Source organism: Grus americana, chromosome 2 (assembly GCF_028858705.1).
Source record: "Grus americana isolate bGruAme1 chromosome 2, bGruAme1.mat, whole genome shotgun sequence".
Lineage (NCBI taxonomy): Eukaryota > Metazoa > Chordata > Aves > Gruiformes > Gruidae > Grus > Grus americana.
In genome coordinates, this window is record NC_072853.1 from 112,086,936 (window position 1) to 112,101,361 (window position 14,426).

The 14,426-nt window shown below is 39.4% G+C and overlaps 1 protein-coding gene across 3 annotated transcripts in view; it reads left to right on the top strand.

The window, feature by feature from the left end:
- The window catches only part of GLI3 (GLI family zinc finger 3), a 216,120-nt gene that overhangs the window by 4,590 nt on the left and 197,104 nt on the right, over positions 1-14,426 (top strand). For all 3 annotated transcript variants that reach the window (XM_054814362.1, XM_054814364.1, XM_054814363.1), the window contains exon 2: positions 10,156-10,318. In XM_054814362.1, coding sequence (XP_054670337.1) covers positions 10,195-10,318 — 124 coding nt within the window. In that variant the 5' untranslated portion in view covers positions 10,156-10,194. The remainder of the gene's footprint in view (positions 1-10,155; positions 10,319-14,426) is intronic.

The following is a 14,426-nucleotide window of genomic DNA, read 5'->3' on the forward strand; positions in this document are numbered from 1 at the left end:
GATATTTCATTCTGTCTGTAAAAATAGCCAAAATTGCTATTTTCAAATTGGAAGTCGAGTTACACTGAAAAAAAGAGCCCCTTTAAAGGGGGATTGTGTTGTTTTAATGTGTTTGTCAGTACACAAGGTTACAAAGTTTATATGAGGCTTGATTTGTTTTATGGGGGCTTGACTTTGACTGGGCTCTTTAAAGGGAGACTTTTTCAGTTGTAATTCTAAGCACAATGCAGCTTTTAGTACATAATTTTTGTGCCTCTTTTAACCAATTGTATTTGTAGCAGCTCATTAAACATACCTTTGAAGTTCTCATTCTCCTCTAAGTGTCAAAGAAGGGAAAATGTATTCTGCCAAGGGTGAGTTTCAGTGAATCAGGTAGTTAACCGTGGGATTTGTTGACCCTTCAGAACGAATGGTGTTGCACCTCAAATTCTGGGTCCGTTCTTCTTTTCTAGCTGCTAAATAGTTAACTCTTATGTTTTATTCACTGTAATCATGTTTATGTATTTGATGTAATAGTTTTAATTAAAAAGGAAAATACTTATTGTCCAACAACATGTGTCACGTTATTCCCGAGAGAACTTGAGCCAATTTTGTGCTTAAAGGTTATTCAATGAATGAAATTTTGAAAGCCCATTTGTCAAGGTACTGCACGGTTTCTGTTAGTTTTCAACCCCCAAATTCATTGTCTGCATGGCCCAGTCATTAGTCATCAGTGTATTAGTGCTGCCTTCAGGCAATGCTGCCCAGCACTTCTTCACACCATTATAGCTCTAAAAGTGTACTCTGCCGACTTGTAGAATTACTGCTCTGATTTCCGCTTGGCTGGGTTTGAGGTAAGTCCCCTCCCTACCTTCCAGCTCACTCTAATCCCTGCTTTCTTTTAAGCCCACTTTCTGCAGAGATTTAGGGGAAAACTTTCTTAAAGATTGCGCTGGCATCATGCTGTGGTTTTGTTGTGGTATATGCTGTACGTATAAATTGTACCTGCATTAACCTTGAAAGTGTATTAAATTGGCTGCTGATCTGAAGAGTTGGTTTCTCTCTTTTTAAGAACAAAACAAGAAACAAGACAATACATTGATCTTAAAAATGCCTGCAAGATTATTTAGATTACAACAAGGGGTGAACTAATTGGGGCAGAATGCATTTGTCTCTAAATAGTTGCTGAGTGTCAGAAGTGATAATATCAGAATCCACTACCAAGAGATCTGACTGAATAATTTTCTTAGCTGAAGTTCCCACTCTAATGTCAAGTTATTTTTTTGCACTGATTACCAAGACAATTAACTTTTTTTTTTAATGATGCTCAAAATGCTGCTGTATTTTTTTGGTATCTGATGTTTAGGTCAGGGCTAAAGGACCCAGCTAACCTTTTGGTGGTTTAGAGCTGAACCTCCACCAGATATGTTTGCTGCTTTGTATGATACTCTGTTTTCCTTACGTGCAAATCTGTTAATGTCAAGAAAATCAACTGCTTGTAAAGAGTACTTCATCCAGCTGCCAAGAGAATGGAGCCTTCATTAAATGAGATGTATGAATACCTGAAACCGAATAGTCAGAAACACAGATCAAGTTAGTGTCACTTCAGTACAATGTCTGCTGCTCCGAACGGCGTATATTAAAATGAAATCCTAGCACTACTGATTCTTAACTAACAGGACATGTGGTTTGGTATGGTTTTGCTTGGCTCTTCCATTCACTATGGATGTTTTTTTCTGGGAAAATAAGACAGCTGTATAATTTTATGATTACACTATTTGAACAGGGATAGTGGATTGCAAAGTAATTTATACTGCAGCAGTTCAGAGTTGTGCTGTTGTATTTTGTCAGGTTACAAAAACGTGAAGGAATCGCGATGCAGTTTTACTGCTACTATGAGACAGGTGTAAAACCTAAAGTAAACTGTAAAAGCTGAAGATAAAGTTTTATAAAGTACCTTTCACACTTGGAAGTTCTTCGTGGATATACGGAGCTTTCCTAGCTCTTTTACGTGTTAAAACATCTGTGTTGGGTTAGAACATGAAATTCTGGATGAAGGGATCCCTTAACCTGAAAGTACGCTGAGGAGATAAACAGGCTTCCAGGAGAGGGACTGGTGATCAAAACATGGCACTTTCAAAAACATTCTACTTGATTCCTTTAATCTTGTTTTAAAATGCTAATTGTGAAGTATGGAATACAGTCTTTTCTTCTTTCATTTGCATATCATAAGTTGGAAACAGAAGGCACATCTTTGCAATAGATGTATATTAAATATATTCTTCCTTGAGCTCAGTTCCTGTATAGATTGACATTGATACATAGATCTAGTTTTGATTTTAAGGAAACTTTCATCTGTTGGGATTGATGAGATAAAGCAAAAAGTGTGAAGAAAGCGGTCATGCCAATGGAATTCACGTTTAGCTCTGGTGCTGTAAATTAGAATATTTCTGCCATTTTTCTGTGGCAGTTGTAGTGACTTCTGATTTGATGAACTAAATAAATCTTGATGCAAAGCACACCCATTACAGATGTTTGTAATTTGCTTTACCAAGCTGTTTGTCGACAAACCAGCAATGGAAAGGAGAAAACATCCTGTATCTTCACCATAAGTGTTGCTAGTGCTAATAACAGTATCAGCTGAGGAAGTCATAGGGTTTCTTATCAATGCACCAGGTCTTGCTGGTTGTCCTCCTCTCTGGCCTTTCACATCTTGAGCATATGAGCACTCTAATTCAGGTTCCATAAACCAAGTCTTCTACGGAAGGAACTCACAGTGCTGTTACTGAAGTTTTGTTTTGGATTTAATGCTGCTGAATTCCTGAAGAAAGATAGGGGCAAAAACTGAGTGCAGACTTGGTAGGGAAGTTTGAAGTGTCACTGCTCATTTTAACCTATTGCTACAAACAGTAAAGTCCACAGGAGATTTGCCCCGTGCTAATTCTTTTACAGTTAATCTTACTTTGACATAATTATTAGAGTTTTTTCTAGGACACATAGGATTGCAAAACAAGCAGTAACTCAGCTTACTCTGAATTTTCTAGCAATATTAGGCAGTTTAATTGGCAGGAGTTCTGATTTTTAAGGGTAAGTGCATTACTGTTTTTAAACCCATGCCCCTCCCCAAATATATTTACAGATTTGGAGACTTGGAAAAAAAAATATGCGGCACTATTTTTTTGAAAAATAACCTTTGTTCTTTCAATTGTCTGTATTTAGATAGTTGGTAAGAGAGTCAAAGTTAAAATGAGGAATAAAGAAACCCAAGACCACGTGATTAAAATAGGAAATGCTTAGATGCAGAGTTAATGACCTGTTTTGTTTGGTTGGGTTTGGTTGTGGGGTTGGGTTTGTTGTGGTTTGGGGTTTTTTTTCATTTTCAAGTTGTTACCTTAAAGACACTTGAATAACGAATGGATTATAAATTTTTACCTCAGAGGATATATTTTATCTGAAATGTAAAGCCACTAAGATGTGTTTTAAGTTCTGGCTCTGTATCCCTCAGCTTTGTGTTGCATGTCCCCAAACAACAACTTCTGCGAGGGATGGGCTGTTCGGATACAGACAGTTTGATCCGAATCCTTCAGCGTTTTTATCCATTAAATTCTGTTTGCTGGGTAAGAAACTATGAATCACTTCTTTCCTGGTGGAAAGCTGTTTTATTTACATACAGAATTTAATCTGTTGAAGTAATAGTAAAAACATTTAATTGGGGTTATACTTAATAGCTTTCTAAATCCCATAACAAAAGTAGAGATGACCTACTTGTCAGAGTATGTGAGTGATGTGTATTAAAAGCAACTGAGGTGCTGCCTCAATAGAAAGTGCCACTTATAGTTCCTACTGTGTGCGTACTTTTAAAATATTTTCAGAACTTTTGGCAATCCAGTTTATCTATAGCAGAAAGATGTAAGCAAATGTAATTCCTCTGGGGTGGAGCAAATACTACGCTTGATCAGTAGTTCAGTGTACACCATAGAATAGTTTCTCACTTAGGATCTTAATCACGAGGATGCTAATAGCACTGCTTTGCCTAGCTGATTGCCTTTGTGTTTGTGATCCTGCATTATTGTTGCCACAAGCTATTTAACCTATCAGGAACAGATCAGATCATCATTAACCAGGCTTTAGGTCTAGTTGTTTTTCAGTCTGTGGGGGGGGGAGGAAATCAAAGGAATGTAACACAGGAAACGACAGCAGATAGTAGTGAATTTGGAAAGATTGTATTAATACATGTGGTGCCCTGTAACTTTTGGGGTATTTTTAATTTCAAGCAACAAATCTGCCTATCTAATTCTATTGGAGGGGGGGAGGTTTGTTGGTTTTTATTTTTTTTTTTAATTTTATTTTGCATTTCAAAACAGATTTAGGAGAAGCATGCAGTTTGCAACTAGTACATTTATAGATCATGCATGTGATTTAAATAGAGATAAGTATTGTGAAGTGTAAGGTAACTTTTTTCCCCAACTTATTAATGGTTTGTTTTGGTTTTATATATAGCTGATGTAAGACTATCATTTGTGCTGTTTATATCGGTCTTAGTCTTACTGTGACCAGCTGGCTCAACAGCGAAGAATCTGAACAAAATTTGCCCAGGAGTAGTTAATGGGGGTTGCAGAATTCTGGTTTAGTTTGCAAAGAAGTGAGAAAAGATAAAATTATTCAAAAAATGTATAGTGTTCAGATTAGTTCCTACAGCTGTTATAAAAATGATGAGGGGTACCAGAGGTTAATGTTACAAGTGGAAGATAGTTCTTAAAATACCTGAGCGCTTGTGTATGTTTCAGCAAGTACTGTCAGGGGTTACTTTGTCAGTGCAGCTTTGCCAGCAGGTTTAATGCAATGCGATGCTGAAATCTAGGAGGGTTTTGGACGTTAAATGTACCTGAATGAAGCCTGTATAAATCAGTGTGAAATAGCTCCCATATAATAGCGTAAGATTGTCTCATGTAAATTTTGCATTTGAATGTATCTGAACAAGACAGATTTTTTTTTTTTTATCCTTAAATAATCCCAAGGAACAGTGTAACCAGTTTTGATAAAATTGATAAAGGGTCCTTTATGGTTGAGAGAGACTGTAATTTCCTGATTGTTCTTCATGCCTCCCCTTGTGTTTTTCACTTTCATACAGTTGTGCTGTTCAAGATGTATTGTATCCCCAAAGACTGCTTCCAGTAGTGTGGATCAAAGTCATACCTATGAACACCCTAAATACCCAGAGTCATTTCTGAAAAATTAAACATGCTATGTTTGCTTGCACGCTGATTGGGGCACTCTGGTTGCTGATAGCAATCAGTATGAACTTCCCTACTGCTGATGTAATGATGATGAATGCTGTGACACTGCTATTTCAGACAGCTCTTCTCAGCGGATGCAAACCACTTGTTAATGAATTGAATACAACTACAGCAGCATTGAATAAAACAGGGAAAGGACTTTTTTTTTTTTTTAAAGCCAACACATTAAAAGATACCTCCTCAAAAATGTTACAAATAAAGGCAGAAGAAGGTTTAAGTTCCCAAGAAACATAAACCAGTCTAACATGCAAATTGAGAATTTTAGATGCTGATTCCTGCCCAGGCACTTCTACTGAACAAGTAGTCTTCCTGAAGTCACTGACCCTATTCCTATGAATAAAGATTTGCATGATCTGGTCTTTAACACTAACTTATTCAATATAAATGCAATGATTCTAAAAGTAGTTCAGAGAGGAAAAGGAGCACAGAGCTGAAGATTTCTGGGAAAATCGATGTGTATGTTCAGAAAGGGTCAGGCTTCCTGCTCTTCCAAACAGAGGGCTGCTCCACTGGTTTCGGATAGTTGGTACCGTGAGTAAAGGAATAAAAAGATTTTTTTCTTCCCAGTATATTAATACGATTATTTTTACTACTGAGAGGTACAGTTTTATGACCAGCATACATAAGGACTGGAAATTATATAATTTCAAATTGCTTGAAAGAATTTTTTTGTTCAAAATACATTTCCAACATATTGCTATTTGTTGATACTCCTTTTAAAAGACACAGTTTTCCTCATTTAACTAGTTCATCTCAGTAGCTTGTTCCTAAAATTCCTCCAGTGTAGTATGCAATTGGTGAAAGTTTACATTTATGATTTAAAAAGAAGAGACACACCTGCAGGCAGGTTGCTGTTTTGAGAGGGATTAGGTTTAAAATGGGGATCTGGAATTAATTGTGCAGTGGGTTCAGGCTTTAGGGAAATTACAAAAGGTTCAAGCATGGTTGAATGGGAAAAAGCCATGAATGTTTGCTTTCAGGAAGGAATGTTTATCCCTCTATTTACCTATGAAAGTTCAGGCTTTTGCCCATATAGTGTTATAGTATTGTCTTGCCATTCACATGCACATGGAGATGCTGGATAGCCGACAGAAACTAGCTTTCTGGGTTTTTTTGAAAGCAGAGCTCCTTGCTGCAGAATAGATACATATTGTCTCAGGCCTGGGGGCAGGAACAGGGAAGTCACTGACCCACACGATGGGGAGAGCCTTGTACACCATAATATAAACCACTTCGTATGGTAATGTGAAGACGATGTCAGGCAGGCTGATTTTCAGAATGCTTTTTGATAGGGATTAGCAGCCAGTGGAAAGAAATCTTCACATCGTCCTGGATGGTTTTTTGTTTGTTTTGGGGGTTTTTTTGGTAGACAGCAATTCTCATACTTCAATTTCTGAGAGAAAATAAAAATCACAGCCAAAATTAAGGAGAATGATTCTAGAGGGCATGTGTGTCTGGTTTGTGTTTTCAACTTGGGCTTAAGTTTGTCTTAAGGAAAAAAAAAGATTTTGAGGGCACCATATCGATGTCCAATTGACTGCTTCCCTCTCAGACATGCTTGACAAAACCTACCAAAACACATACCTCTAATTATTAGTCCTGCCATCTCTCCTGGCTTTCCTTACTCTCCCAGCCACACGTATCACCATGTAGTTGATCTGGCACCGGAGTGTAACTGGAGCTGCTGGAATTCTTGTGGATGCCCTTGCCACGCGTGCGTAGGTTGGGAGCAGAGGAAGGAAGACACCGGAGGAAACGTCCGCAGCGCCGGGGCCATCGGCTCGTGGTGCAGGGTGTAGAGCCGAGGCAGAAAGTTTACTTTTGTGGTGTTCCCTCTTCCATGCTGACATGAATAAAAGCAGCCTTCTGGATGTAAGTTAAGCGGACATGAACCAGAACAGGTACCAAGAGCAGATGTTTATATTAGCTCATGGCCAATTCTGCAATTTTCTGACCAAAAATTCACTTGAAGCTGCTACTTCAGGAGTCTGTTCTCTACCATTACCCACACTAGGTAGCATAAAACAGGAAAGTGATAGAACATGGTGAGAAATGTGGAATTACGTCTCCTAGTCTTCCCTCCATTAAAAAAAAAAAAACAACAACCCCAAAACATCAGAAAAATGTCATTGGTAGGAAAGAAAAAAATAGCCAAGAGAATGGATGGATGCCAGTCTGAGCAGCCACGTGTTGCTCTGGAATTGCACGTTATCCAAAGATGCTTTCTTGGGAGATTAAAGCTGTGTTAACTCCTTACGGTACCTTCGTCTCCTTTGTTTTCTGAGCAGTGGTAGGATCAGATTGTAACGGAGGCACTGTCCTGCCGTGGTGCGGAGGGGAAGGAGGTGCAGATAACTGAGGGCTCCTCGCTCATATCTGCACAGACGTCTGCATGGCAGGAGACGGTGGAACCACTGTAGATACCTGTCATCATTTTTGGTGACCTTTGCCCAAATGTTTCATGCCACTCTGCTGGCCTTGTGAAATGGGGGCAAAGTATGTGGCTTTTTCCTTTCTAGTTGAGTAGGGAGCATAATTGTTTCCTTTCATGACTTGTAGCCAAAAGAAACAGGCTTGTGAACCGAGGACAGAAGAAAACGGGGGACAAATTCTGCAGCTTCCCCCTCCAAGCTCTCACATGGTCAAACTCTTTGATGTAAATGAAAATGCTGCCTGAATAGCAGACTTGATCCTTAAAAGGCGAAACAAGAAAAATAACCACAACTGAAAATGTATAGCTTTTAAAATTCCTTCAGAGACAGCAGAAAAAAATTACTCTTTTTAGAGATTATTAAATAACTCAAAGGAGGGTAGTCAGAGCACAAGAGGGTACATCAAGGACTCGCTCACGCAGTGGCCGGAGGCTGGATAGGGGCAGATTTTGGTATTTATGTGGCCAGGGCTGTACAGAGAAAACAAGCATCATTTGCTTGGTGTGGGGTGAGCAGCTTGGCAGCAGTGCCACTGTCCTCCCAATTTCTGCCAACACAAGGGACTGAAAAACCTGATATATATGTGGTAACATATATGGTAACTGACCAAAGCTGTGGGTGTTCTTGTGTGAGGTGTGCAAGGGGAGAAAGCATATGAGAAATTTGGAAAGGTGCCGTTTACAAACCTCATGTGAGATCTCGCCTCGAGGAGATTTGTGCATTGCTGGGTACAAGCGAGGGCTGTTGCAAGTTGAGTATTGTTAGATCTCTCCTTCATATTTGAAGACACCTGACATTCCCCTTTGTGTTCTGTTTCGCAGATCACAATAATACTTATAGCACTTTCACAGGTAGATCTTGAAAGTACTCTTATAAGTACTCTGCCATGGCGGGCGGAGCTTTGTTATTCCTGTTTTTAGCAAGGAAGAATCTCAAGGGAAGAAAAATGCCTAGCCGATGTTTAGACTAGTAGGTCAATGGCAGAGAGTCTCTGATATCTAGTCCAATTCTCTGGCTGTGCTGCCTAGCTAAATAATGATTCATTTAGTGATTGGGCTCTTCTTTGATCCCAACTGTATAACAATGAGGCTTTGGAGTGTTTTATTGTGCTATTAAAAAGAACTCCTACTAGGGAGGTGCAAGGGGAAGGTTTACTAGACAGCTGTGTTTGTGATGAATTGGCTTTGTAGCCCTTTTTTTTTTGGTTTTGGGTTGGGGTTTTTTTTTTTTTGGCCTGTCAGAATTGGGGAAACAGGTTGCTAATGTAATTACACTTCATTATAGTTTACTTTGTGGCTTGTTTTGAAGCTTTTGGGTTTTTAATTAATTTAAATGTTGTTCTAGAACAGTGCGACTTCCTTCTGTTTCAGACCCCTTTAGCTAATGACTGCAGTGCTGCTCAGAGCTGAAAACACTTTATTTAGTATTCTTTGTTGTTGTTGTTGCATAGGATCACATTCAAACTACCTTAGTACCCAGGTACTTCGGTGCTAAGCGTGGTGTGTGCTGAATGTTGATTTGTGCAAAGCTTACTTGGACAGACTGGCGTGCGTCAAGTTAAGCTGCAGACCAGCGCTTGGAAATGCTTGTGTTCTTCACTGCCCAAGATCCCTGCAGTCTTGGGGCCTGGCGTGGATACACTCCTGCACAAGCAGCGTTACCTTTTTGGAAGCTTGTGGGCTTCTTGGGTTTATGTCAGGAATGTAAAAGCTCTGAGAATGAGGAGAAGTGATCTGCGGGGTATAAAATGAATGTGTCACTGGAGATGACACCGAGAACAGCGAGGAAAGGCAGAATAACCAGACGCATACCTCTGCAGAGTTTTCCATTTTCAGTGTTTTCATGCAAAAGAAAGTGATCTCATTATCTGCCACTAGTAATAATATTTGCCTTTCCCTGTGGTTTTCAAGGTGTTGCTCCAATGCACTTTTGTTTGAGTTAGATTTCTGAACAAACAAAGTAAGAGATGTTTACACGAGTCGGACAAGGTGTAGAGATAGACAGGGTAATTCTCGCTGCAGTGTGTTCGGATAGCGTGAATGTTGAAATTTAAATATTTGGCTTCTATAGTCAACATGAAAGTCTGTCTTGATTTCTTTTGCATTGTTCCAAAGTGCTCCGAACATACGAGAAAAATACTGGCTTTTTTCCCCTGGGTCCATTAAAACTCTACGGGCTTGGAAAAAGTGGACCTGCCCATCAAGCAGCATAGTGGTTTGTGATGATGATTCTCTTTAAAGGCAAACATACCTATTTTTGGTGTTAGTGTTTCCTTAAATTCCTCAGGAATTCATGCATGCAAGCATGATTTGATGGGCATCCAGAAATGGCCTGTGGACTGCTAGTTCAGTTGTGCCGCAGGCTCTTCTTCAGGTGAGAGATGTGAGAGGTTTTGGGCTAAACTTTTGAATAGTATTTAAAGTTTATGATTCTCCTGTTTCATTCAGGTATTAGTACAAGGAGAGCTGAAGTAATGAGAAGTCATCATGGAGGCGCAGTCCCATAGCTCTACCACGACGGAGAAGAAAAAAGTGGAGAATTCCATCGTGAAATGCTCCAGTCGAACAGATGTCAGTGAGAAAGCTGTTGCCTCCAGCACAACTTCCAATGGTGAGTAACAGCAGGGATTTACTAGCAGCCAAACCTACAGTAATTTTATGTTCACTGCATTCCTTGTGAATTGAGCATTTGCACCTGGATCAGTGTTTGTTCTAAGGAAAGGCTAAAGAAAATGAACAAGGGGGGGTGGTGGTGGTGGAAAGTGGTAGGATACAATAAGGCCTGTTTTGGCATCAGGCATAGGCTTTTTCTTCCAGATGTTCTAATTTGAGATGTAAATGTGCTAAGTTATTTATTATAGGAAGTTCCTGTTTTTGGCGTTTTGGAAATTGTCTTGATTAGCCTGGCAGGGCTTGTGAGTGCTTTGCATTTGGCCATTGAAATCTCTTACACTAGTTAGATAATTAGTTATTACAAAAGAGACAGAAGTAGCCCTGTCAAAATTAATGGCAAAGTTTTTTTTTTCCTCTCTTCTTTTACAAATAAACTTGCTCCTCACAAAGGGCTGCCCCCATCTCCCCAAAGTTCTTTAATGGCCAGGGACAAAACATAAAGCTATGAGTGTATCCTCCCATGAATTAATTTCAAAGTTGTGAATGTACAGCTTGCAGATTTGCAAAACTGGAGTAGTTTGCTTAATTCTCCCCAGAGATTACCTCACTTGACAATTTTACATATTCTCTGCCTCGCTGAAGAGTGTGTAATCCCAGCCCTGGCCCTTTCATTGTTCAGTGTAAGAGGGCTGCGTTTATTGGTCCTATGAACGCAAAACTCCTTTTGCATTAGGAATGAAAATTGTGTGAAAAGGTGCGGGCAGAGTTTCAACCTGTGGATTTTGAATAGCTGCAGAGAAACTGTTGGTTTTTGCAAATCGGTTTAATAATGGTTAAAACCAGAAGATGTCTTTCTGCATATTTTGGAGTCCTGGTGTATTCCTGGCAAAACATTTTTGGATCACCATTTCTGCATCCATCATGCTCATTCATCTGGGCTTGTGTTCCAGGTCAGGTTCTCACTTTGGTATCTTGAAGAAAGGTTTCTGGTCTCTCAAAGAAACAGGTATCTCCCACCAGACTAAAGCAGAAAATACATGAGTCCTACAGCCATACTAGAGGGGGATCTCTGTGGATCAGTAAAAATGAGATGGCACATGTCCCAGTATCCTTCTGTGTGACTGGACTTCAGATTCAAAGCAAACTGAGCACCTGCTGACCTCCTAGTTGGAGTTGATCCCCACGAGAGTATAGAAACTCTTGAGCAGCTATGGAAAAAGTTGCATCAGTTTTCTAAGGCATATGAAATTAGATCCTCAGCTGGTGTAAGTCAGCACAGATCCGTTGCTGTCAATAGAATTACAGTGGTTCACATTAGCTGAAGAGCTCCCCATTGTATTTTTTTTTTGATAATAGGATTTTCCACATTGGCCCAACTTTTCAAACAGATGCACACTTAAACACATATGCATATTCTTTGATGTGTCAGAGGTTTGTACTCAAACTCGATATTTGCACATACCTCTTACTGTTTGGGCTAGCTCTAATGTTGTCGTTAAACATTTAGATTTAGAGGGCTAAAAATAAAACCTTCAAGATGTTTTTGCTGAATTCTGACACTGATTTACCCTGTGATCAAATATTTTTCTCTCTCTAGTCTACCTATAAGCTTTAATGGTAATAATAGTTCTTAACTACCTGCTTCATCTAGGTGGTGCATTACTGCATGGCAGGGGTGTCAAAATCCCAAGAGTTGGAATGATTCTAAGTCTAATGAATGACTAGAAATTTTTGTCACTGGAATTGTCCCCTATTAAGGGAATGAGATGCTAATGTACTACACATCCTGGGGCCTGAGGCTGCCTTTGGTTAAAGTAATGACAGTTACCTTTGTTTTCAATGGGTAAGCCTTGGTCTTGTTAGCCTGTGTATTTAGGGAAGTCAAGAGGATCTCCAAGGTTTGGGTTTCTAATCTACCTTCATGTATAACCAAGCAAAGGACTTTCCAAACCAAGCAAAGGACTTTCCAGAGATACAGGGTTGGGCTTCAAAGGGATAAAAAATTTCATTCCTTCCTGGATATGAAAACTTTCCTCTTGGTGTAGAGACTACATGGAGCATGTACCAAAACAAATACTAATACAATAAATACTTTAGCAACTTAAACATGAGTTTTACTGTTGCAATGTTTTAAAGTTTTGCTTCTTGCAGATGTGATTGTCATGATAATGAATTTTGGTTACAAGCACCAATTTGCATGAAAGCTGGAGCTTGCATACCATTTGCATCTTTTGTTCTTTAATGCTGGAAGGAGTATTACTACAGGAACATCATCAGTTGATATAAGACACCACTTCTACAAACATGCAGCTTTTGTTGATTCAGTGCCTCTTTTTTTGCAGAGGGCTGTGGTAATGTTAAATGGTTGTGATTTGCATTTGAATGCTCTGTTAAACAAGGTAAGGTACCCTTAAAAATAACAAAAAGGCAGAATGATCCTTGCTGGTTTTGTCAGAAGACTCTGCTGTCATTGCAGAGCAACATCTGCCTATCATACCAATGTCACCTTGTAAGCATGTCTAATATCAGCTCTTCTCTTCTTCTGGACAGCACATTAATTAGCAAAGTTTGCAGGGTAACATACTTGAGTGACAGCTGTCTGAGGTGTGATGTAGAAACTAGTATTTTCTCAGTAGCTCTGCTGTCTTCTGAAGGAATCAGAACTTGGATCGTAAATAGATTGAAAGCTGTTAGTTACGGGGTTTTTGCAAAGCTTACAATGATGAAGCAGCAAAGAAAATGCCATTATTTCAACAGCTCCTGAAAGTGAGTAACACACCCAGTAGCAGAATCTATGTTAAAATGAATATGGAGTGTGGTAAACTCAAATCATATGATGTGCAAACTGTTTATTGAAGAGCCTGGTGTAAAACCTAGGTGCGAGGGAAAGGAAGTGGGAAAGATGACGTGGAAGGGCAGCTCGTGTTCACCCTAACCACACAATGCAAGTTAAGAGGCCCAGACTTGTGAGTGCCCCTTGGAAGGTACCAGCTGCACTGTAGACTCAAACAATAAGCCAGCGTGGGCTGTAGTTTACACGTTAGCCACTTCTGCTGAGTTCCTGTCATTACTTAATGCAAAAATGATTTCTGCTGCACTCACCTAACTACAAACTCTGACTATATTGCTAAGATGCTTGCACTGTGTTAGATAAGGGCCTGCCAGCGTTTCCATTATAAACACCTAATTCTGGGGATTTATAACTAAGCCATTAAAAAGTGCTCCAGGCTGAAACATGTGGGGAAGGTCTTAGTGCTGGAGCAAATTAAAACTTCTTTTAAAATACATGTGATCAAAAAAGTAAAAAAAAAATTAAAAAAAATCGTAATTTGTAATAACTAACAAAAATCTTTGGTGCACTTTGATCCCCAGTGGGACTTTGTAATTTGGGACCGCTCTTGCTTTGTTTTGGATTTATTTTTGCAAGCTTTTGATCTTTTCTCCTTTGTGTATCTCAACCAAACTGCACACAGTTTACTAGGATACATTTCTTTGCAAATTGTTCCTTTTACTCCTGTTTTGTTTGACTGCTATATTTACTGCTAGGCTAATATCCAAGGGGGTAAAAGCTGCTAAAGAAAACTGCTGATGGAGATGCCCAGTCACAAAAGTCTGTATGAATAAAAAGGTTATGGTAGGGTATAAAGTAAGCTTACTTTTGTGTATCGTGTGATTTGATAGCCTCAGACTGATCTGCTTTGGCAAAGTAATAACAATAATAAATAAATACAGTGTTTATGTCATGACCATGTCACTGGTATTACATTGGAGTAATGAGGCCAGCATCCCGGACCACCTTGCTACCATAGTGCTATGTTGTCAAGCCTTGTCTTCTCACATCCTTACATCCCTGCCACTTTTCTGGAGACAAAGCAGTAAGACCCCATTCCCTACCATGTCTGTGCATGGGTTTAGGTCATCATCCTGAAAGCTGCTGCATGCACACACAGGTTTCTATCAAGTTGTGCACAGAACAGCTTTATCCATTGATAAACTCCTAGTTCTGTGCTCCCTTTGGAGAGCCTGGTATTGCAGGGCATGAAACCTGACTTGCTAGAAGTCTGTTGGATAATATGGTACCTCATGTACTTTCTAGTAATCTCAGG